Genomic DNA, 22,155 nt, shown 5'->3' with positions numbered 1-22,155 from the left:
AGGGCAAGGTGGTGGACGGAAGCAAAGAAAGGGGTGACATGGTCAAAGGGAGGAAGTAGGAACATGATCCATACAGCAGCGTTCTGATTGGATATGAGTGGGGCAAGACTGCATGTCAAGGCCACAGAAAAGGATGTTCTGAGATGCTGAGAGTCTGGATGAGTTTTCGCTGTGTGGATGGAGAAGAAAGGTTGGATCTTAGAGATATTGTACAGGAAGACTTGGAAAGATCTGGACACAGCCCGGCTGTGAGGATCCAGAGAGAGAACCAAGGTGAAGATGACACCCACACTATGGGTCTGGGCGGAAGAGTGGGTGGAGGTGTTGTCCACAATCACTTACAAGTGTCATTTTTTTTGTGCAGTATTGTGCACGGCAGCTCAGCAGAACCCCAAGCATCTCACCTGCCTGCCAGATAAGCGAGCAGTTGCCCTTTACAATGAGTAGATTAAATTTTGTGCGTTTTTATTAAGAACTTAAAGAGATGTAGGCTGGAATGCTGTTTGGTGAGATTGAGATCTACCAGCTGCTTCAAAGAGGCGTTTGAAGTCTCGAGGGAACCGTGCTTTCAGCTTTAAGGGAAAGTGAGAGTACGTGTTCACGAAATGTCTCTCATCTGATAACTCTTTAATTTTAATCACCCTGACGGTCTGTGGTAAAGCATGTGGTTAACTATTTCGGGTACAGCAGCTCCTCTAGAAGCCACAGTCTGCTGCCAGTTTATACAAGGCAAATCCTTTAACAATGGATTAAAGACGTTAAAACAGTTCAGATCAGTTGTGCACAATGGATCTCTTTGCCTTCTTCCTCCCTTTCCTCCTGTGTGCTCACTTGCCCTCAGCTTTCACCAAAGCAGGAGAGTACAGAGACGGAGAGGGAAAAGAACAAAGCGAGACATTAGGTGACAGTGAAAGTAAAGAAGAGGAACCTGGAGAATGACATCATAGCACTGGGTTTAGAAATCACTGATTTCCATGGCTGGAAGTAATGTCAGCAAGACCATGATTATCTACACAGAGAGGACATCTTAGGAGTCAGGGATAGAAGGCAAGAAGAATTAAAGATGGAGGGCTGTCTGGAGTTTGAGATCCTAGCCCTTGTCCTCTGAGGGGGTTGCATTGTTGTTTCTTGTCACAGGAAATGGGAGGAGGTGGTGAGTAGGGAAGTCTCATCATAGCAACTTGCAATGAGTATTACAGATAAATAGCCACTGACCACATTTGTCTTATATTTCGCTTCCTACATTGACTGAAGGCACCTCCATCTACAGATCACCCCCTCTTCTTGGCAGGTTCCCTCTCTAATGGATTCATCAATTAATCAGTTGCCCTTCCTAACACAGCACCCCATACTAAGACAGCCCTCCAAGTCCAGAATCCCATCTTTGAGTTTCTCAAGATTCAGGGACCCAGAGCAAATGATTCCAGAACCTCATTTGGGAATGCATTCATCCAACACTGGGTCTACAGAGAAGCCTGATCCTGTCTCTCAACCAGCATTAATATGACCCATTCTTAATTAATCCTAGGTCACTGAGAATTATATTTGCATATCATTTGCTGCTGTCATAACAGTCCTTGTTTTCTGGATGAATTATTTTTAGGTTTGCAACCTCCACTTTCTCACAATAAGCTGTTGTTGGTTGGTTGCTGTTCAGTGGGTTGGGGACATAACTGTGAATCTCCTCGTTTTTTATTGTTTTGCTTAGTGGCTGTTGTAACTATTACCCGGTTCAATGACTCTGTGCTGGATTATCTTTGTTTTTTCAACATTACACCATACAATTAGGGATGCAAGTACTGAGGCTGATATCAAGTTTAACTGTAAAATATATTTTTATTTAATTTCATTAAGAAAATAAAATACTTAACCAGAATATTAGAAATTGTTCCTGATAAATAATTGCCTTTTAACTACCAGTATTTACAGGTGTCAAAATAGGAACGTTGAAAAATAATGTCTGAATCTAAGGAAATGGAAAAATGGGCTAGAATATTTCTAATTAATTTTTACAGTGTTTTTGACCCTCATATTTGGGAGCCACCACAAAAGAAACTGGTCATGAATATTCCTCTGTATTGAGGTAATGTTATTGGCATTGCGCTGCTGCTAGGCAGGATCGAGAGGTGTGATCTGAGCCCTGCCAGAAGGGATCACGCAGCTATTGCTCCTGATAGCCATTCCCTGCCACCATGGAGCCTTCTGTCTCCTGCATTGCTTCTCTCTCAGAGTAAAGGACGGAGAGTCGAACCCACTCCACCTTACTGGGCTCTGAAATTCATTCAGCAGCATCACCCTTATTACTGGGGAGTGGGAGTAAACAGTGCTGAGACTCAGTGATTCAATTTGGGGTAGTGTGGATAGTATTGGCCTCCAGGAGCTATCGCAAGGCAGATTCCTTCTTTGATGGATTAAAGACGAGGGGTGAAATCCTGAGTCCACTGAAGTCACTGACAAAACTCCCAGGATCAGGATTCTCCCAATATCCTTTCCTCCTCTTGTAGAAACCTCTGCTGCTAATAATCCTACTGATGAAGTGAATGGCAGCAGCCACCGGAGCATGGGCAGTAAAATGTTGTATGGAGATCTTCTTTAAAGCAGCAAAGAGTCCTGTGGCACCTTATAGACTAACAGACGTTTTGGAGCATGAGCTTTTGTGCATGCATCCGATGAAGTGGGTATTCACCCACGAAAGCTCATGCTTCAAAACGTCGGTTAGTCTATAAGGTGCCACAGGACTCTTTGCTGCTTTTACAGATCCAGACTAACACGGCTCCCCCTCTGATACTTTTTTAAAGTAACAATAATATAAGGCCAAAAATGTTCAAAAGCTTGGCTAGGCAGCAAGAGCCATTTACGTACCTATTTTGGGGCTCAGGTGTGAATTCAGTGATATGATGGTTCTCTACACCTACCCTGCACCTCCCTCCTGCTCTGCTTACCATTGAGATGCTATTTGAATAGTCAACTCTTTTCACTGTGCATCGTGGATTACAGTCTATGTCACCACAAGAAACTGTTGTGAACCAATGGCTTCTCATCCCCCCTAACACTAGAGCACCCTTGAAGAAGAAATTAAAATCCAGAATAGAGAAAGTTCTGTCCTTTCAGTCACAAAGGCTTTTGGTTAATATTGGGGTTTGAGGTTTGGACATTATATAGTTTAAAGATGTTTTACATTAATTTAGTGCTGGTTTGACAGCCACAGACTCTGAAGGAAAAAAAAAGCAGGAAGCTAATCATCCCACACTGACTCAAGGGTGTGTCGGAAGGGATTCTGTCCTGGGAGCCCCTTCTTAGAATTCTCCCCCTGAATCGAAGGGAAAATTAGGATGATTTTCCTGCCTCATGTAGACCTTTCTCTCTTTCTGGATCTTGGTAAACGATCTGTCAGAGACGATGGGTGACATTATGGTGTATAAGTACCTTCACAGGGAGAACATACTGAGTACGAAAGGGCTGTTGAATCGAGTGGAGAAAGGCCTAGGAAAAGACAATGGCTGGAAGCTAAAGCCAGACCAATTCAAATGAGAAATAAGGCACCAGTTTTTAACAGCGAGGGTGATTAGCCTCCAAGGAGCAGAACTCTGCAGCACACAAGAGATCCATACTCCCTTCCGGGCAGCCCAAATTCTCCCGCACCCTCTACCCAGCCAAACAGTCCCAATTCCACTGCCGTGGGCCCCTCTGTGTTTATGGAAGAGGGGGCACGATTGGCTTCTCAGAGCCCAGTAAGCAAAGACCTACTCAGGTACCTGAGAACTCTTCTCAAAAGCAGAGTTTTCAAGATGTCTTTCTTATAACACTTGGCAAAAACACCCCAGAGCTTCATTATCGGCTATTAGCAGGTATCCGTGGACTATTTTAGTTGCTCAAGTATCAGAGGGGTAGCCGTGTTAGTCTGGATCTGTAAAAGCAGCAAAGAATCCTGTGGCACCTTATAGACTAACAGACGTTTTGCAGCATGAGCTTTCGTGGGTGAATACCCACTTCGTCGGAATGAAGTGGGTATTCACTCACGAAAGTTCATGCTACAAAACGTCTGTTAGTCTATAAGGTGCCACAGGATTCTTTGCTCCTATTTTAGTTGCTGTTTTGGAGCTTCGGTACTACACGAAGATAGATTAGACAAGGAGTTCTCAACTTTTGGGGGCTCAGGGCCCATTTGTAAACCTTGTTGGCCTGTCATGACCCAGATCATGCCCAGGATACCCCTCAGACCTGATGTGCCCCCCAGCAGGGGTTCATCAGGGAGATATCTGGGGTACCCCCACCAGCAACTGGGGAGAGGGGCAGTGAGTTGAGAGATGCCCCCAAAACACAGAGCTCCTCCCATGGTTGATGGGGGGCAGAGGGGGATTTGTGGGCCTGGAGGTGAAGTGGGCATAGTGAGGAGCCTGGGGGACATAGTGAGGAAGCAGTTGGGGATTCTGGAGGGTTGGGGAAGGAATTGGGAGGGCAGAGGGTTGTGGGGAGCATTGGGGGGATGATATGGGGTTAAAGGGAGGACTGGTGAACCAATAGCTCCCCCAAAAACATGTAACTCCCATGCATGGCCAATGTGGGGCAGAGAGTAAAGGAGTGGGGAAGATTTTGGGTCCTGAGGCAAAGTGGGGGGTCTGGAGAAAGGAGTAGGGGGCGGAGCATGCAAGGGGATTATCTGGGAGCCAGGATAGCTAGTATGACAGAGGAGTATTTGCCTGGTTGTAGGGCAGAAGGTATCGTCTGGTCCGTGCTGGAGAACATGACACCAACTGCTCCTGTCCCCCCGCGGTTGGCTGGACGTGGCTCCCTGCTCTGGGGTTGCACCGCTCAGGTTTGCTCCAGACCCCTAACGGGGAGCTAGCAGAGCCAAATTTGTGTGAGTGCCATTGCAACCTGGCACATGGGATCCCAATGCAATCTACTTAGGGTACGTCTTCACTACCGGCCGGATGGGCGAGTAGCAATCGATTTCTCGGGGATCGATATATCACGTCTCATCTAGACGCGATATATCGATCCCCGAACGCGCTCCTGTCGACTCCGGAACTCCACCAACGCGAACGGCAGTAGCGGAGTCGACATGGGGAGCCGCGGACGTCGATCCCGCGCCGTGAGGACGGTAAGTAATTCGATCTAAGGTACTTCGACTTCAGCTACGCTATTCACGTAGCTGAAGTTGTGTATCTTAGATCGATTCCCCTCGCCCCCAGTGTAGACCTGCCCTTAGTTTGGCATCATGATGGGTGGGGGACTGAGCCAAACCAGAGCAGCGGTGCAGCCCCATACCCCAGATCACAATGCCCTGAGCGGGAAGCTGAGGCCAGAGAGCCCTGTGACCCTTTGGCAGATTTGACAGTTTTGGGTTGTGACCCACAGTTGGTAGAACCTGATCGAGTGAAGCTATCTAGTGGGTTAGAGCCCCATCCCGAGAGGCAGCTGCACCAGTCACTCAGTGGAAAGTGGAGGGACCATTAAAGGGAGCCCCCGCTGATCTGGAACAGATATTCTGGGTGTCATTTTCCATCCAGCCTAGGTTTTACCATTTCCTGTTCCCTGAAGATGTAGTTCTCAAAGGAGAGCCCCATGTTACTGGCACCTTGGACTGGATTGTCCCAGCCACTTTCTATCTGGACTGGGATTTCATCTCCCTTAGTCACGGGGGGGTAAGCCCTTTAAAACTCCTCCCCCACCCTCATTTTAAATAATTTTCCTTCTTTTTTTTAATTCCATTACCTTATATGGAGCTCATGCTTTACATCAGGGTGACTGAGAGCAGGATCAGGCCCCATGTCATTAGTTTACTTCTGCAGTGATTCTTTCAGCTTCCAAACCAACTATGAGATCGCAGAACCTAGGAACAATGCACGGGAAGGGGGGAGGTATTCAATCATGCAATCCCCCATTTGCAGTAATGGAACTAATCAAGTGTCCTAACCCTATGGCCATCGTTCCTCCCTGGTTGTCTAAAATCAAAATTATTCAAAGCCCTCCAGCCATGTACTGTTACCCTAATGGACCTTCTTCCTCTTTGCAGGGAAGTGCCTCGCCCCACACTACATTGAGTTCGCTGAGATTACCATTGACAGGGTCATGGTGGGCAGCAAGGTGCGATACATGTGTGAAACTGGCTATATAAGGATAATTGGGAAGAGTAACTTGATTGTCTGTACCAACGATACTGGGCTTATTCACTGGACCACAAAAGCTTCTGTATGTAAACGTAAGTGATTACCATCCTTCATAGAATCATAGAATATCAGAGTTGGAAGGGACCTCTGGAGGTCATCTAGTTCAACCCTCTGCTCAAAGCAGGACCAATCCCCAACTAAATCCCCAACTAAATCCTGCTAGGTCTGAGCACATCTTCTATATGCACAAGCAATTTTCAATTGATTTAGCTATTATAGTGGCAACACAATACTGTGGTATTGAATTATGTTTTGTATTCTTACTTCTCCCAGGCAAACCTGCCACCCAGATATTGACTCCCACTGACAATACAAAACCTAATATACATAGAAGTGTGTACAATGAAATTAAAACAAAGGGTTCAGTGTATTATTACTATTTAATAAACATTTCCTGCAGAGCTGGAAACACCACAGTGTTGAACTAGTGCATAAGAAAAGGAAAGTAAAACAGACTAATCAGAAAGTGAAACTGATCAATTTAGAATCAGAGGGGTAGCCGTGTTAGTCTGTATCCACAAAAACAACGAGGAGTCTGGTGGCACCTTAAAGATTAACAGTTTTATTTGGGCATAAGATTTCGTGGGTAAAAAAAATCACTTATTCAGGTGCATGGAGTGAAAATTACAGATATAGGCATAAATAGGCATAAATATACTGGCACATTAAGAGAAGGGAGTTACCTTATGTAACCCTTCTGCCGGGCCGAAACGATAGCAGCAAGGGCCGGGTTCAATACATAGGGGTCCCTTCCCCACAACATAAGCAGCCACCCATCTTTGCCCTGTAGCATCCAGTTTAGCACTTGTTAACACATAAGTCAGTGGGTTGTTGTCTGTCCACACCTGGAACTGAGCACCATACAAGTAGTCTCGAAATTTCTCAGTGATGGCCCATTTCAAGGCCAAGAACTCCAGCTTGTGGGTGGGATAGCGGGTTTCACTATCAGACAGTCCTCGGCTGGCAAAGGCTACAGGCTTACGCTTGCCTTCCACCTCCTGGTACAGTACTGCTCCCAGACCCTCCAAACTGGCATCAGTATGCAGGATAAATGGCTTGCTTGGGTCAGCAAAGACTATGACAGGGGCATGAGTTAGGCAAGTAATGATTTCTCGAAAAGCCCTTTCACATCTCTCATTCCACCGTGGCCCAAAGGGTTCAAAGGGGCCATAGTGTCTCTGTATGGAAGGCCCTTTATTCTTGGTCTTAGATTTGTTCTTGCTGGACTGATATCCCCTGGTAAGATCATTGAGGGGTTTTACAACTGTAGCATAGTTTTTCACGAATCTGCGGTAGTAGCCACTAAACCCAAGGAAAGTCTTGAGTTCTCTGTAGTTGCTTGGACGGGGCCATGTAGTGAGTGCTTCTATTTTATCAGGATCAGTACTCACACCCTCTTGGGACACGATGTGGCCCACATACTTCACCAAGGTCCTGCAGAATTGGCATTTGTCAATGGAAAGCTTCAAACCATACTCCTCCAACCTATCAAGCACTTTAAGAAGTCTTTCCTCATGCTCTTCCAAAGTTCTTCCAAACACAATTAAGTCATCTAAATAAACTAATACTTGCAGTAAATTCATGTCTCCCACAACTTTCTCCATAAGACGTTGAAATGTGGCAGGTGCTCCAGAAATCCCTTGGGGCATGCGTTCGAACTGATAAAACCCTAATGGGCAGATGAAGGCTGTCTTCTCCTTATCTTCTTCACCCAGAGGGATCTGGTAGTATCCACTCCGAAGATCCAACACAGAGAACCACTGGCTTCCCAGCAAACAGTCTAAGGCATCTTGGACTCGAGGCATTGTGTACTGGTCAACCACAGTACGGCGGTTCAGGGTGCGGTAGTCAATACACATCCTGATTTTCCCATTCTTTTTACGTACCACCACAATGGGCGAGGCGTATGAGCTGCGGGACTCTGTAATGATGCCATTTGCAACCAGCTCTTGAAGATGTTGTCGCACATCTTCCATCTCGGAGAGAGCAAGCCTCCTAGATCTCTCTCTGAAAGGTCGGGAGTCATGTAGTCTGATGTTGTGCTCTACTCCTTTTGCGCATCCCACATCCCACTCATGCAATGAGAACACCTTGGGTCTTTCACAAAGTTTCCTCCTCAGGCGATCTTTCCACTCCTCGGACAATGGTGAATCTCCAAAGTCAAACTTTGCTGGGTCTATTGTCGGAACTTGAGTCTCACACTGGGGTTTTACAATTGATTCAGGCTCGAAGAGGTCTGCTATCTTTTGTCCTTGCTTCACAACAACATCTCTACTTGTTTCATTGGCAATCAGTATAGTCACCTTTTCCTGGGCTTCAGCAGGTAGGGTTATGACTCCACTGGGGACCAGCACTCCTTCCGGGAGCTCTCCTTCAACTGGCTGCTCTATCATTGCTAGTGCCCCTTTACTGCCTTTCAGCCTGGTACTCATGACAAGCACCTCTTGCTCTGTCCTTGCGGGCACTACTAAGGGGGTTGTGCCCATGTACTTCAGTGCCCCAATCGGTAGCTCAGATGTCTCCTTTTTAGCACTCTCAATTTTCCTATAGGCTTCAGCACAAAGCGTATGGATCATCAGGGTACTCAGGTACTGGTCCCCAGCCCGTCGTCTGCAGTAATCCGCGAGCACCTTGAAGAGACTGGAGTTGGTCCCTATCAGCACAGACACATCAGAGGTCCCTTTAGGGTCAGGGCATATTAAGGCAGCTGTGTCTACCTCTTCCCTTACCCCAGCAACCTCCTCTGGGAATTCCAGGTGCACTATGACATACCCTTGGTAGGGGTATTCATCCATGCTGAGGCCACACAGACCAATGCCAGTCAGTGGCTGTATAGGCAGGTGCCTAAGCATCTGTTGGTAGAATGACTGAAATATAATAGTCACTTGAGATCCAGTGTCAAGCACGGCTTCACACTCCGCCCCTTCAATCCTCACCATGACCTCTGCTCGCGGCCCTATCAGTCCTGCAGGGATCCCAGCCGGACAGTCTCTTTTGGGGGAATCTTCAAATCCTGTAGGTCTAGGTGGTCTCCGTCCCCAGACCTTCTGGCCGCTACTGGGTCTCTCCCAACTGCTCCTCAGCTTTTCATACACTAAGGAGGGGTTCTCTTCCTTATGGCAGTTAGCAGCACTGTGCCCATCCTGACCACACCGGTAGCAAAAGAATTGCCCTTTCCCCCTTCGCCGGGGTGGGACAGTGGCTCTAGATACTGACTTCTCCATTGTCACAGTCTGAGGCTCCTTATTCCTGGAAACCTTAGCTCGGTCAATGATGCTTTGCAGCTCGGCTATCCGTTTTGTCAGGACCTGCATTTGTTGGGCAAGTTCCTCTGTGGTGCTCACCATCAGTACACTGGCCATTTGCAGTGGTGTTGTGCTGCCTGGTTCCAATGTTTGGGCTTCCCAACACTCGCTGGCAGTCTGCCTTTCTTCCTTTTCCCTGACCTCCTTTATCAGCTGGGAGTAACTTGGGGGATGTTCCTGCCGTTCTCTTAGTCGGAGATGAAGTAGGATCGGGTTCTGATACTGAGTCCCTCTTACAACTTGAGCCAGTCTGGTCTGATCCATCTGCTCAGCAGTCACTGCTCCCCTCATAACAGCTCTTTGAAGCAGTCTTTCCAGCCTCTGTATATAGGCTGAAATTTTCTCACCCCTTTGCTGTCGGGAATCAAGGAATTTACAGTAACTGTCTTCAGGGCTCTCTACGCTCCCAAAGGTATTATCAAGGGCCTTTAGGCAGTCCTGCACACTAACCCCAGGGTCAATTAGCTTCAGGGTGCGAATTACATCTAGTGCTGGGCCACTAAGGCTCTCTATTAGACATCGTCGCTTTTCTACATCGGGTACGGCCCACTCCCGCAGCATTTCAGTGGTATGCTCCAACCAGGGTTCAAACTCCTCTTTCCCATCAAATAACCTTAACTTACGACACGAGTTTGACGTAGCATATGCCAGCACAATCTTTTCCAATATATGCCCCAGTGCTTTTGCCCAATCATAGGCTGCGGCTGCCGCCCCTGAGCTAGAGGCTGCAGGACTGGGGCCCATCAGACCCGACATATTAGCCATTATACCAACAGTAATTTCCTCAAAATATAAACACAATTATTTCCCAATACAGTGGAACACTCAACATGTGCTTGCGAGGGGTACTGACCCAGGGATCCCGGACGAGCCCCCAAAAATGTAACCCTTCTGCCGGGCCGAAACGATAGCAGCAAGGGCCGGGTTCAATACATAGGGGTCCCTTCCCCACAACATAATGCAGAACCAGCTCGAGCCCCCACCCAGTGACCTGGGAAAATCTTACACTCACCCCTGGGCGCCTCGAAGAGGCAATACTTCCCCTCTCGCAAGCACAGAGTCTTGGTGTAGCAGAAAAGGTTTAATTACATGACAAACAACAAGCATTAAACTGGGAAAATACCTCAGCTAGAGTTCATAGGTCAAACCGTGAGCAAAGACCCACCCCAGCAAATTGGGCCATGTCCTTCTCTTGGGGCCCTTGAGTCCAGCAACCCCCAAATCACCCACAGTCCCAAAAGTCCCACAATCCAAAAGTCTCTGTCCTGGGTCAGTGCAGCCCCAGAGCTCAAGAGTCTCTCTGCAGAGGTCCCCCTCCCCAGCCTGGGTAGAAAGGGGGCACCTTACGTGGTTTCGGGGCCAACTGCCCTGCCTCTTCGTGGGGTTCTGCTTCCACTAGTCATCTCCGCAAACAGCTCAGCTCCGCTTGCTCTGTGGGCTGCTCCGCTCTGCCAGCTGCTCTGGTCCACCAGCTGTCCTGTGAGCCACTCCAGCCATCCTCACGAGCTGCTTGGCTCCACTCACCCAGTGGCTGCACAAACTGCTCCACTCTGCTCTGCCAGCTGCTCTGCTCCACAGTATTGCTTCAGGCTCCTCCACTCATAAGCACAGTATTCAGTGCTCTCAGCTCAGCAAGTCCAGCTCTTCAGTGATTTCAGCTCTTCAGTGATTCCAGCTCTTAGTAGGGGAGCCCCAGTACCAGTGAATTCAGCTCAGTAACCTGCATTTAGATTCTTAAGGGAATCAAAAATTAACTCTGACATTCCACAGTGGAGAGAGGCACAGGTAGAACTGGTGCTTCTGGCTCACACAAAGAGCCTGCACCACCAAGTACAAATCTCTGTCCCCAGCCTCTCTCTTTTCAATGGGTTTTGGCACCCATGTGCCCCATCTAGCAAGCGCTATCCAGCTGACAATGAAACCCCCCATCACAAGACAATTTTGTAGTTCCCCATTTACCCAATCAGGGTGACAACATTTCATTCCTCCTGCCCCAACAACAACGAAATTGGGGCTCCCACAGTTGCGAAAATAACCATCCCATGCTGCTTTGCGGTATGCTAAGTGGGGTGGGAGTGCCCATGCAAATAACCGAAATACCAATGCAACACTTTCCGCACTCCCCATAATTTACCACCAGATGTCAGGGTGGGGCTCATCCTGACTCTGCTTACACTTACAAGTGGAGAACCGGTGTTGACAAGGCCAATTCAGTCAGGGTGGATGTGGTCCACTCCCAATAATTGATGAGGAGGTGTCAATACCAAGAGAGGGAAAACTGCTTTTGTAGTGAGCCAGCCACTCCCAGTCCCTCAGACAGAGACAAACACCTACCAGATCTTTATCACGCATTCTTAAAACTAAAATACCCACCTGGGGAAGTGAGGAAACAGATTTACAAAGTGAGATGGGTACCCAGAAGTCACCTACTACAGGATAGGCCCAACAAGGAAAATAACAGAACACCACTGGCCATCACGCATAGCCCCCAGCTAAAACCTCTCCAGCGCATCAGCGATCTACAACCTATCCTGGAAAACTATCCCTTATTCTCACAGACCTTGGGAAGCAGTCCAGTCCTCACTTACAGACAGCCCCCCAACCTGAAGAAAATACTCACCAGCAACTACACACCACACCACAGAAACACTAACCCAGGAACCAATCCCTGTAACAAACCCTGTTGCCTTCTCTGTCCCCATATCTACTCTAGCGACACCATCATAGGACCCAACCACACCAGCCACACCATCAGGGGCTCATTCACCTGCACATCTACTAATGTGATATATGCCATCATGTGCCAGCAATGCCCCTCTGCTATGTACATTGGCCAAACCGGACAGTCTGTATGTAAAAGAATAAATGGACACAAATTAGACATCAGGAATGGTAACATAGAAAAGCCAGTAGGAGAACACTTCAGTCTCCCTCTCTTCCTTCATGTGCCAGTATATTTATGCCTGTGTCTTAATTTTCACTCCATGTATCTGAAGAAGTGTTTTTTTACCCACGAAATCTTATGCCCAAATAAATCTGTTAGCCTTTAAGGTGCTACTGGACTCCTTGTTGTTTTTGACCAATTTAGAGTCACACTGCAAGTTGAGGGAATAGAAAGAGTGGAAACACACAGCTTAAAAAGTGAAAGACATTCGGTACCTGTCAGAGGACAAAGCTTCTGTCAGGAACAAAACAGAGATGGGCCTAGAGCAAAATCGTAGCTCTGAACTTTGGAAAAATTTGGATCTGAATATGAATCCAAACTGCTCTTTATTTATCTTGGTGTTTATACAATGTTAACCATCCTAATTCCAGAGCGGCTCTGTGGCTCAGGCCCAGTTCTAGAATCAACATGCAGCATATCAGGGAAAATTTCCTAACGGTGGGAATCTATTCATTTATTGTTTGCTGATGGCTGACAGCGAACTCAGTCCTGTAAGGATCACAAAGAAAGATGTGGTTCCTGCCCCAAGAAGCTAGTACACCTAAAACCATACAAATCAAACGCAAACCTCACTGGCTGCCCAACACAATTTGACCAGTGGGAGGAGGACTTGCTATTTCCTTAGACCTTTCTCACACTGCTGCCGCTGTGGTTTAGTCTCTTCTGACCACAGTAGAGCCTTCATGCCTCCTGACCTACTTAGCAGAGGTTTGGATGTTCATTTTGCTAGTTCCATGGGACTGCCGCCAGTGAGGCAACAAGGGGGTTTCCTTGTCATGTCTCCCTCCAACACCCTGCCCCCATCACCGACTCCTTCTTCTTCAACAAAGAGCAAACTCCTGATGCAGCAATTAAACCTTTTTTGAACTATTTCAATCTGATCTGGTGGAGGGAACATGTATCTGTCCCTGTGTCCCCTGGGGCACACCCATGGTTCCAGTCCTCTTTGCTAGGAGCCCTATGCTTCCGAAACATGTTTGATGCTCAGTTATGGTCTGTGGTTGTTGTTATGTACACTCATAGACATCAGTAAGAATGGACAGTGGAGCCAATCACATGTGCTAAGCCACATGCTGCTCTACTGTCAGTATAGGGGCACCTCCATTGACTTAAACTGAGATACACCAGGGCTGAATTTGTCCTGTTTTGTTGTACTTTAGATGGAAAACGGATTTAGGGATGTCATCTCTGGTAAGGTAAATCATAGGCTTGTATAGCAAAGCCACCTGGGTGCCACATACTGTTTCTTTATATCTAATCCTGTTATGCACCATTAACCAATACAGGAACACACCAAGTAAGGAAACAATTATCTTTACCTTCAAACTAAGAATGGGGAATATTTAGGTTAAATATAAGGAAAGTTTCCTGGCATTGAAATATGGTGTAATGGGCTGTGGAACGGTCTCCCTATGGAGGTAGTGGAAACCCTGCCATTTGTGACTTTTTAAACTAGACTCCACCAGAACATAGGAATGGCCAGATTGGATCAGACCAATGGTCTATCTAGTCCAGTAAACTGTCTGAGAGGGGCCAGACCCAGATGCTTCAGAGGAAGGTCTAAGAAGGCAAATATGGAATACTCTGAATTACGTGGAGGCAGATTATGTGCTGTAAGGAACAACCTTGTACTGGCAGGGGTTGGCCTAGGCAATCAAATGTTATGATTTCCAGTTATGATTCTATAGAATATCAGCTTCTCTTACAGAAAAAAAAAACTAAGCTTAATCTTCTCCATAGGGAACTCCAGTGCTACTTCACAACCGTCAGAAAGAAAACCTGAGTATCCAGTCACCATTGTGCCATCTGACACAGCAGGTACCACTCATTAATGACTGTAACATATTTCTCCTGTTGACTTCCATAGAAGCAGAAAAAGTCCAATGTTGAGTATTTTCAAAATCCTACCCTTTAATGTTTTGTATTAGATTTTGTCATCTTTGATTCAGACACAGTGGTTACAAAACCCACTTGCTAGGAGCAGTTGTTACTGTGTGAGCAAATTTTTCATATTGCCCCAAAGAGTTAGGAGAGACTGGTTTTCTCCACACAGGCCCATTTTGTGCCATTGCAAATCTCACTGATGCGATAATAGCCACAGTGGGATAAAAACAGCACCTAGCTAACTGTCTGACTCCTTTGGATTTCATAGGTTATTGTGGGATACCCAGCCCTGTGGAACATACCACACCTAGGTTGACAGAGTATGCCGTGGGTCAGAAACTGCATTACAAGTGTCTGCGTGGTTACGATGCTCGGCCCCCAACCTCTGATATCAGCACATGTAAGGAAGAGCATGGGAAAACCAACTGGACAAGGCCAAGTCTGCTGTGCACTAATGACAGCAAGAGTGAAGAAGAGATGACACAACCGATTCCAATAACAGGTTCGACAGGGTGCTCTGGCATTGACTAGTCCCTGATGAATGAGGTGTTAGCTCCACCTCAGATTCATTTCCCTTTGTGCAGGTACCAGCCATCTCCAGCTGGCTGTGACTTGGTGCCTCAGGTGTAGGGAACAATGGGGAATCTTCAGAGCTTCTGAGCAGGATGTGGAAACCACCCCTGGGGAAGGGAAGAGGAACTGCCATGCTGCAGTATAGTGCTGGGTTTCTTTCACGCTATAGTCACGTCACTAGGAACGTGGCTACCAGCAAAAGCAAAGATCAGTTTGGGGCTAGATTGTGCCTGACCCTTGTGCAGACCCAGTTTCTCCAGACACACTACTGCCAGACAAGGAAAAAAAGTCTCCTTATCATAGATGAAGTCTCCAAAATCCCCCAATCCAGCAGCATTAACTGCTACTTCTCAGGGCATATCCACCATCTTCACAACACACTGGCACTAGGTCACACACGTGAAAGCTTCCGAAAATGATGTCTCATCGGAGCCCCTCTTGTAGCACTGGGGGTTTAGGGACTTCACTGGGCTGTAGGCAAATGTATATACGGTCTTTATACAGTCCCCCTTGCCATAGTATCTGAGCACCTCACAATCTGTCATGTATTTATCCCCACAACACCCCTGTGAGGCAGGGCAGTACTATGACCCCTATTTTAGAAATGGGGAACTGAGGCACACAGAGGTTAAGGCCCAGTGCTGTAATTGATTTCTCTGGAAGTTAGGAGCCTAAGTACTGTTAGGAATCTAGACCAACGTCATTTGCCTAAAGTCACACAAGAAGCCCGTAGCAGAACAGGGAATTGAATCTTGGTTTCCTAATGTCTAAGCCGGAGGCCTAATTGCTGGACCATCCTTTCTCTCTAAACTGACATGGAATTACCATGCCTCTTGGTGAGATCGATCCCAGTTCACTAGATGCTGCAGTTTACATCACATATATAACAGGCAGGGCACACTCGCAGGCTGGAAGTGTTGATTGATTGTTTAAAGAGCAAACATGGCAATTATAACATCTCTGTGTGATGAAAGTGAGCTCTCAGATGCAAGTGCCCACCTCAGCATGGCTCTGATTCCATGAATGACCATCCCTCCTCATTGGAAGCAATACATCAATAATTAAACAACAGGAATTTCTCTCTTTTTAGATACATCAGAGCTTTTCCATGTCCCATCAGTGATGTTTCCTATCACAGGTACACCAGGCTCAGCTCATTCATGGGTGGTATTTCTCCCTCCTTTAGGACAGTCACTTTCCCCCTTTAAATTCGTGACTCCCCTTAAGAGACCCAGCACAATCAGAACTAAGGAACATTTTGCACCATACAATAATCACCTACTACTCTGTGATGGATGTAAACCCCAAAGAAGGACATACATTGTTCAGGGTGGCAAATGGGGGTATAAGCATTTAAGCCACTTGGGGTGGAAACTTCAGCACCTAAGGGAGTTTGGTGCCCGAGTCACATTGAAAATCAATTTGCTGAGAACTGACAGTGAACTTGGCCCTGTAAGGATCACAGAGAAAGGTGCCGTGTTAGTCCGTATCAACAAAAACAACAAGGAGTCCGGTGGCACCTTGAAGACTAATAGATTTATTTGGACATAAGCTTTTGTGGGTAAAAAAGTGAAGTGAAGTGAGGTTATTACCCACGAAAGCTTATACCCAAATAAATCTGTTAGTCTTTAAGGTGCCACCGGACTCCTTGTTGTTTTAGAGAAAGGTGCAGTCCCATCCATGAAGCCAGTACCCAGGGCCGGTGCAAGGATGTTTCGCGCCCTAGGCGAAACTTCCACCTTGCACCCCCTGCCCTGAGGCGCCCCCCCCCCGCAGCAGCTCCCTCCGCCCCCCTGAGGCGCCCCCCCATGGCAGCTCCCCCCCTCCGCCCTGAGGCGCCCCCCTTGCGGCAGCTCCCCACCCCCCACTCTCTGCTCTGAGGCACCCCCCCCGCCCCAACTCATCCCTGCCCCGCCTCCTCCCCGAGCACACCATGGCTGCTTCACCTCTTCCGCCTCCCAGGCTTGCGGCACCAATCAGCTTAGGCACCACAAGCCTGGGAGGCGGGAGAAGTGAAGCAGCCATGGCGTGCTTGGGGAGGAGGCGGGGCAGGGGTGAGCTGGGGCGGGGAGTTCCCCTGCGTGCCGCCCCCACCCAACTTGCTGCAGGCAGTCCTCCCCGTGCCCCCCTGCCCCAGCTCCCTCTGCCTAAATGCCGGCGGCGACCAGGGCGGCCGAAGATCCAGCCGCCACAGTCGCTGCTGAAGAAAATGGCGCCCCCAAATCCCAGTGCCCTAGGCGACCCCCTAGGTTGCCTAAATGGTTGCACTGCCCCTGCCAGTACCCCAAAAGCCATACAAATGAAACCAAAGGTGCACCAGCCAAGCAACTAGTTTTTAAGCTGTTTGGGACAGGGACTGACTCTTACTATGTGTATGTATAGGAACTAACACAATGGGTTCTGGTCTCAGTTGGGGCCTCTAGGTGCTACTATAATACCCATAATAAATAAGAATAAGCGGGAGTGATGGAATGAAATTAAATGAACAGAGTAAATAGCATCACAAATATTTCCCAGGAGAGAGGCATTTGTATCCCAAGGCTACTTTGCAATGGCCTAACCATAACTGCAGTGGTGAATGCTCTTAATATGGATCTCTCTGGCCCTTCTGTAGGAGTTCTGCAGGAGGGCTGAGTAAACAGCACTGCCGTGGTGCTGGGATACAGCTAGCTCTCTCTTTCTCTATAGTGCAGGGAGACGAGTTCCGATCCCTTTCCTTTGCATCTGAAGAAGTGGGGTTTTCACCCACAAAAGATTATGCCCAAACAAATCTGTTACTCTTTAAGGTGCCACCGGACTCCTTGTTGTTTTTGTGGATACAGACTAACACGGCTACCTCCTGATACTATCCCTTTCCTGACACCTGTTTCTCTAAATTAATTTTGGGGAAACTGCTGTTTTCTTTAGAACCATGTTAGTCACTCTGTAGTGTTTCAGACAATATCATCTGCTAACAGGTTTGATTTTTTGTGTCTTCTCAAAAGTTGCTGTCTCTACTGTCTTCCCAATCATTTTCATCATTTTGGGGTGGATCATCGTATCGAAACTATGGTAAGTAGCATGGGATGACAGGAATGAGTTAATTGAATCTAAACGATCCCTAGCATGCATGGAGTTATTAGCCACATGACTCCATACACAGCATAGGCAGGATTCATGGATGTATTCTTTTTATGATATAAATGATTAACTATATTAAATAAAGGCACAATGAAAAAATCAGGATTAACATTTTAAAGCTTGAAATGGGCACAAATCTGCTTACTCTGTGAATCTTGGAAATGAGTCTGTGAGACAGAGGTGTCAATAAGGGAATAAGTTGTCTAATAATGAGTGGACAACATTGCTAAGAGGTAAATGAGGTTTGATTGGTGCAAATACACTGGATTTAAGGTGGATTTCACAACATTGATATAAGAGGCATCACAGAAACTTGGTGGAATGATGACAATAGGACACTATAATACCAGGGTACAAAATATATAGGAGTGACAGAATAGGTCATGCTGGTGTGGGAGAGGTACTATCATAGGTGCTGGAACTAGGGGTGCTGGGGGCGTGGGAGCACCCCCTGGCTTGAAGTGGTTTCTATCATATACAGGGTTTACAGTTTGGTTCAATGGCTCTCAGCACCCCCACTATACAAATTGTTCCAGCATTCCTGGGCACTATATGTGAAAGAAAGTATAGAGTCAAATATAGTAAAAATCTTAAATGAATCAAACTGTACCATAGAATCTCTATGGATAGAAATTCCATGCTTGAATAATAAGAATCTAGCAATAGGAGTATATTACCGACTTGCTGACCAGGATGGTGATGGTGACTGTGAAATGCCCAGGGAGATTAGAGAAACTATAAAAATATAAACTCAATAATACTGGGGGATTTCAACTATCTGGGGGGCAAAGGGGGTTCGGGCACAGGATGGGAGTTGCAAAGAAAACCTAAAAAAATGTGAATCAAGGTGCAGAGAAAAATGTGAGGAGGCGCTGCATTGTACATCAAGAATGTATTGTATACCCTTGTTCTGAGGTCCAGAAGGTGATGAGAGGCAATAAGACCATAAGAATGGTCATACTGGGTCAGGTGAAAGATCCATCTTGCCCAGTGTCCTGTCTTCTGACATTGGCCAATGCCAAGTGCCCCAGTTCAAAGACCAGTTGAAAGCCTCAGGGTGAAGATACAAGGGCAAAAAAATAGGGGCAATATCATGGTAGGGGTCTACCACAGACCACCAAATCGGGATGTATATAGAGCTGTTGGGGGTGGATAGTGAGGACACATGGGCTGTGGTGTCTTCAGTCCCCAGCTCCATATTTCTATCACTTCTGGCCCTTGGAGGAATGGTGCAGCACCTGTCTATAAAAAGAACAGGAGTCCTTGTGGCACCTTAGAGACTAACAAACCTATTTGAGCATAAGCTTTCATGGGCTACAACCCATTCATTGGGTGCATAGAATGGAATATATAGTAAGGAGATCTATATACACATACGGAGAACATGAAAAGCTGGGAGTTGCCCTACCAACTCTAAGAGGTTAATTCATTAAGATGAGCAATTATCAACAGGAGAAAAAAAACTTTTGTAGTGATAATCAAGATGACCCATTTCGAGGCCTGGATGAAAGTTAGCTAAAAAGCCTCAGTCCAGATAAGACTGAGATGATGCTTATAAGATGATGGAATCAGTTATTGTCAGTTGTGTTTCTTATCATCTGTGTTTGGCAAGCAGGCTGTGCTCTTTCCTTTCCGAGGGAGGATCTCAGCGGTTCTCGGTGCCTTTTTCATCATTATTGCCTTGTGCCTAACATAGGGCTGGCCCCATCAAACCATTCAGAAACAGCAGCCGGGCCTGTTTACTAAGCAGGCTCTTACACGGACGGCACTTTGCTCCAGGGCTGTGTAGCCACTTCTGATCAATTTCCAGTTTAAGCTTAAAATATTTGTTTCAATTTTTAAAACCGTAATTGCTTAAGCTCCAAGGTTTTGTTTGCTAACAGATGGCTGCAATACCCACTCCCTTCTGTCCTCTACCAAAGAACTTTCAGGTACGTGCTGCATTCTAACCAAAGGCTGTGATTTTACTGTCTTTATAGGAGACGGAGGAGTTTGACAGAAGATGTCAAGATTGAAAAGACAAAGTCCATTCTAATAACAGCAGCAAGTGTGGAAATGGAGAGTGAGGAGGAAGCTCACAGACTAAAATCTAATATGTGAAGGAAGTAGCAGATGTTTCACTTTAATGCTCGAGTTGGATTGCCCTGGGACAGACTGGTTCCTGCCTAGAGCCAAGATATCGGAGCTCTCAATGCTAGGGAAAGACATATAGCACATGGAATATGGGCCGTATTGTTATTAACAGACAAAGAACTTCTTTCACATTCATTTCAAGTTGCTACTATGTATGTATCTTGAAGAACATTAGAGTTAAAAACCTAAACAATTAAAAGTATGGAAATCACCAGTTAAGAGCAAGTAGATACATATTCAAATATATTCATAGCTTATATAATCTCTTTTTTAAAAGGAACGTGTAAAATATCACATTGGATATTCCAGAAATAGCCTTCAATCTGCCCCTCTATCTCTGCCTAACCTGAAAGTGTTTACCAGAAATGCTCTTCACCCTCCTCTCTTATATCAAATGTATTTCCAATATGGGCTATAAACTCTCACAAACTACCAGCCAGCACATGTGGTCCACAGGCCTAACCAGACTATGTGGCCATTATTAGACAGAGACACCAATATCATGACACTTACTCCTCCTGTACAAGCCACATATCTGACTCTCCCCATCCCATCTCTGACTGCTACACTCAAGAGATCACAGACGATCTTATTTTCCACACATTGCCCAGAAATGACACCTTTCTCACACACTCCCTATTCTACTTTGTGGGAGGAAAACCCAGTAAACCCCAATCACTCTTTTTGTGTGAGCTGAAAAGCTCATCATACCCTCTTCCTCCTCTCACTGTGAACCAGAGGCTTCACTTTGCACATACAGACCACACGTCCATCTTCATCCATCCCCTCTACTCTTATATTTCAGACTATCCCATTGGTCAGAGCAGGCTAGTACATTGTTTAGCATAAAGGAAGGAAGGGTGGTGGCCTTGTCTGTAGAGCAGTGCTCCCCAAACTGTGGGGTGCACCGCCCTACGTGGGTACAGAGGAACATTTGGGGGGGGGCATGTGGCAAGTCCCGGGCCAGCCCCCGCAGGGGACAGGGAGGGAGTGCCACCCAACCCCACTCTGACCTAAGCTCAGTTCCAGCTCCGGCCCCAGCTCCACCCCACCCCCTGCCCCCAACCCAACTCCAGCCGCACTCTGCCTCCTGCTCCGTCCCAGCTCCAGCTCCAGCTCCACTGCACCCCCAGCCCAGCTCTGCCCTCATCCCCTCTCTGTCCCCATGCCAGCTCTGCTTCTAGTCCCAGCTGCTCCCCCACCCCCAGTTCAGCTCCCAGCTCCGCCTTCAGACCAAGCAGCTCTGCTGAGCCAAGTGTGCAGTAATGCCTGGGGGAAGCGGACAGATTCCATTACTGGTGAGGGGGATGCAAGAGGAACAGTCTGGGCACCACTTCTGTACAGCGTAGCAAGAAATACTTGACAGCTCATTCTGCCAAAGTACTCGGGGCCCTGGTATAGAGGGGCAGAATTAAGTATGACTTTGGAATACACAAACTGATATTTGACATGTATATTTATTTATGGGATTGTATGAACTGCAAGTGCATTTGAATATTTATCTGCCTTCCCATAACTGCTCATTTTATACTATTGTAGACTACTAGACTCTTGGGGTGACTCCAAGAATGGGAACTACAGCATCCTGGCTCAGCCTTATATTCTGCACCACTGGCTTGTTAATTCTTTTCATTTTTTTTCTTGCTCAGTATTCTTGATAGTTATACTTTACATGCTTGACACTGAATCCTGTTGGGATAGACCTAGCTCATTATATGAATAGCTTTGTTAAGGTGAGCAGCTGATTATCTAATCTCAGTGCATTATAGAATGCTTGTACAACATTTTACCTTTAGATGCTATTATTTTGGGTGGGAAAAGGAGAAGATCTATATTTATGTAATAGGGTGGATTGTTCACACCCTTCAGCTGCTGCAAGGGCTCCAAGTCCTGACAGATTGGGATACAATACACCAGGGGTTCTCAAACTGGGGGTCGGAACCCCTCAGGGGTCGTGAGCTGTCAGTCTGTACCCCAAATCCTGCTTTACATCCAGCATTTATAATAGTGTTAAATATATTTA

The 22,155-nt window shown here is 46.8% G+C and overlaps 1 protein-coding gene across 2 annotated transcripts in view; it reads left to right on the top strand.

The window, feature by feature from the left end:
• Positions 1-22,155, top strand: part of IL2RA (interleukin 2 receptor subunit alpha) — a 40,356-nt gene extending 18,201 nt beyond the window's left edge. Inside the window, exons 2-7 of one of the 2 annotated variants that reach the window (XM_044996810.1) lie at positions 6,020-6,205; positions 14,163-14,240; positions 14,575-14,808; positions 15,970-16,017; positions 17,864-17,930; positions 19,979-22,155. In XM_044996810.1, the coding sequence (XP_044852745.1) occupies positions 6,020-6,205; positions 14,163-14,240; positions 14,575-14,808; positions 15,970-16,017; positions 17,864-17,930; positions 19,979-20,099 (734 nt within the window). In that variant the 3' untranslated portion in view covers positions 20,100-22,155. The remainder of the gene's footprint in view (positions 1-6,019; positions 6,206-14,162; positions 14,241-14,574; positions 14,809-15,969; positions 16,018-17,863; positions 17,931-19,978) is intronic. The other variant, XM_044996811.1, reaches the window with a different exon arrangement.

This window comes from Mauremys mutica, chromosome 1 (genome assembly GCF_020497125.1).
Source record: "Mauremys mutica isolate MM-2020 ecotype Southern chromosome 1, ASM2049712v1, whole genome shotgun sequence".
In the NCBI taxonomy this organism is placed as follows: domain Eukaryota; kingdom Metazoa; phylum Chordata; order Testudines; family Geoemydidae; genus Mauremys; species Mauremys mutica.
The sequence above is the reverse complement of the archived record's forward strand: the minus strand, read 5'-3'. Positions and strand labels throughout refer to the sequence as shown.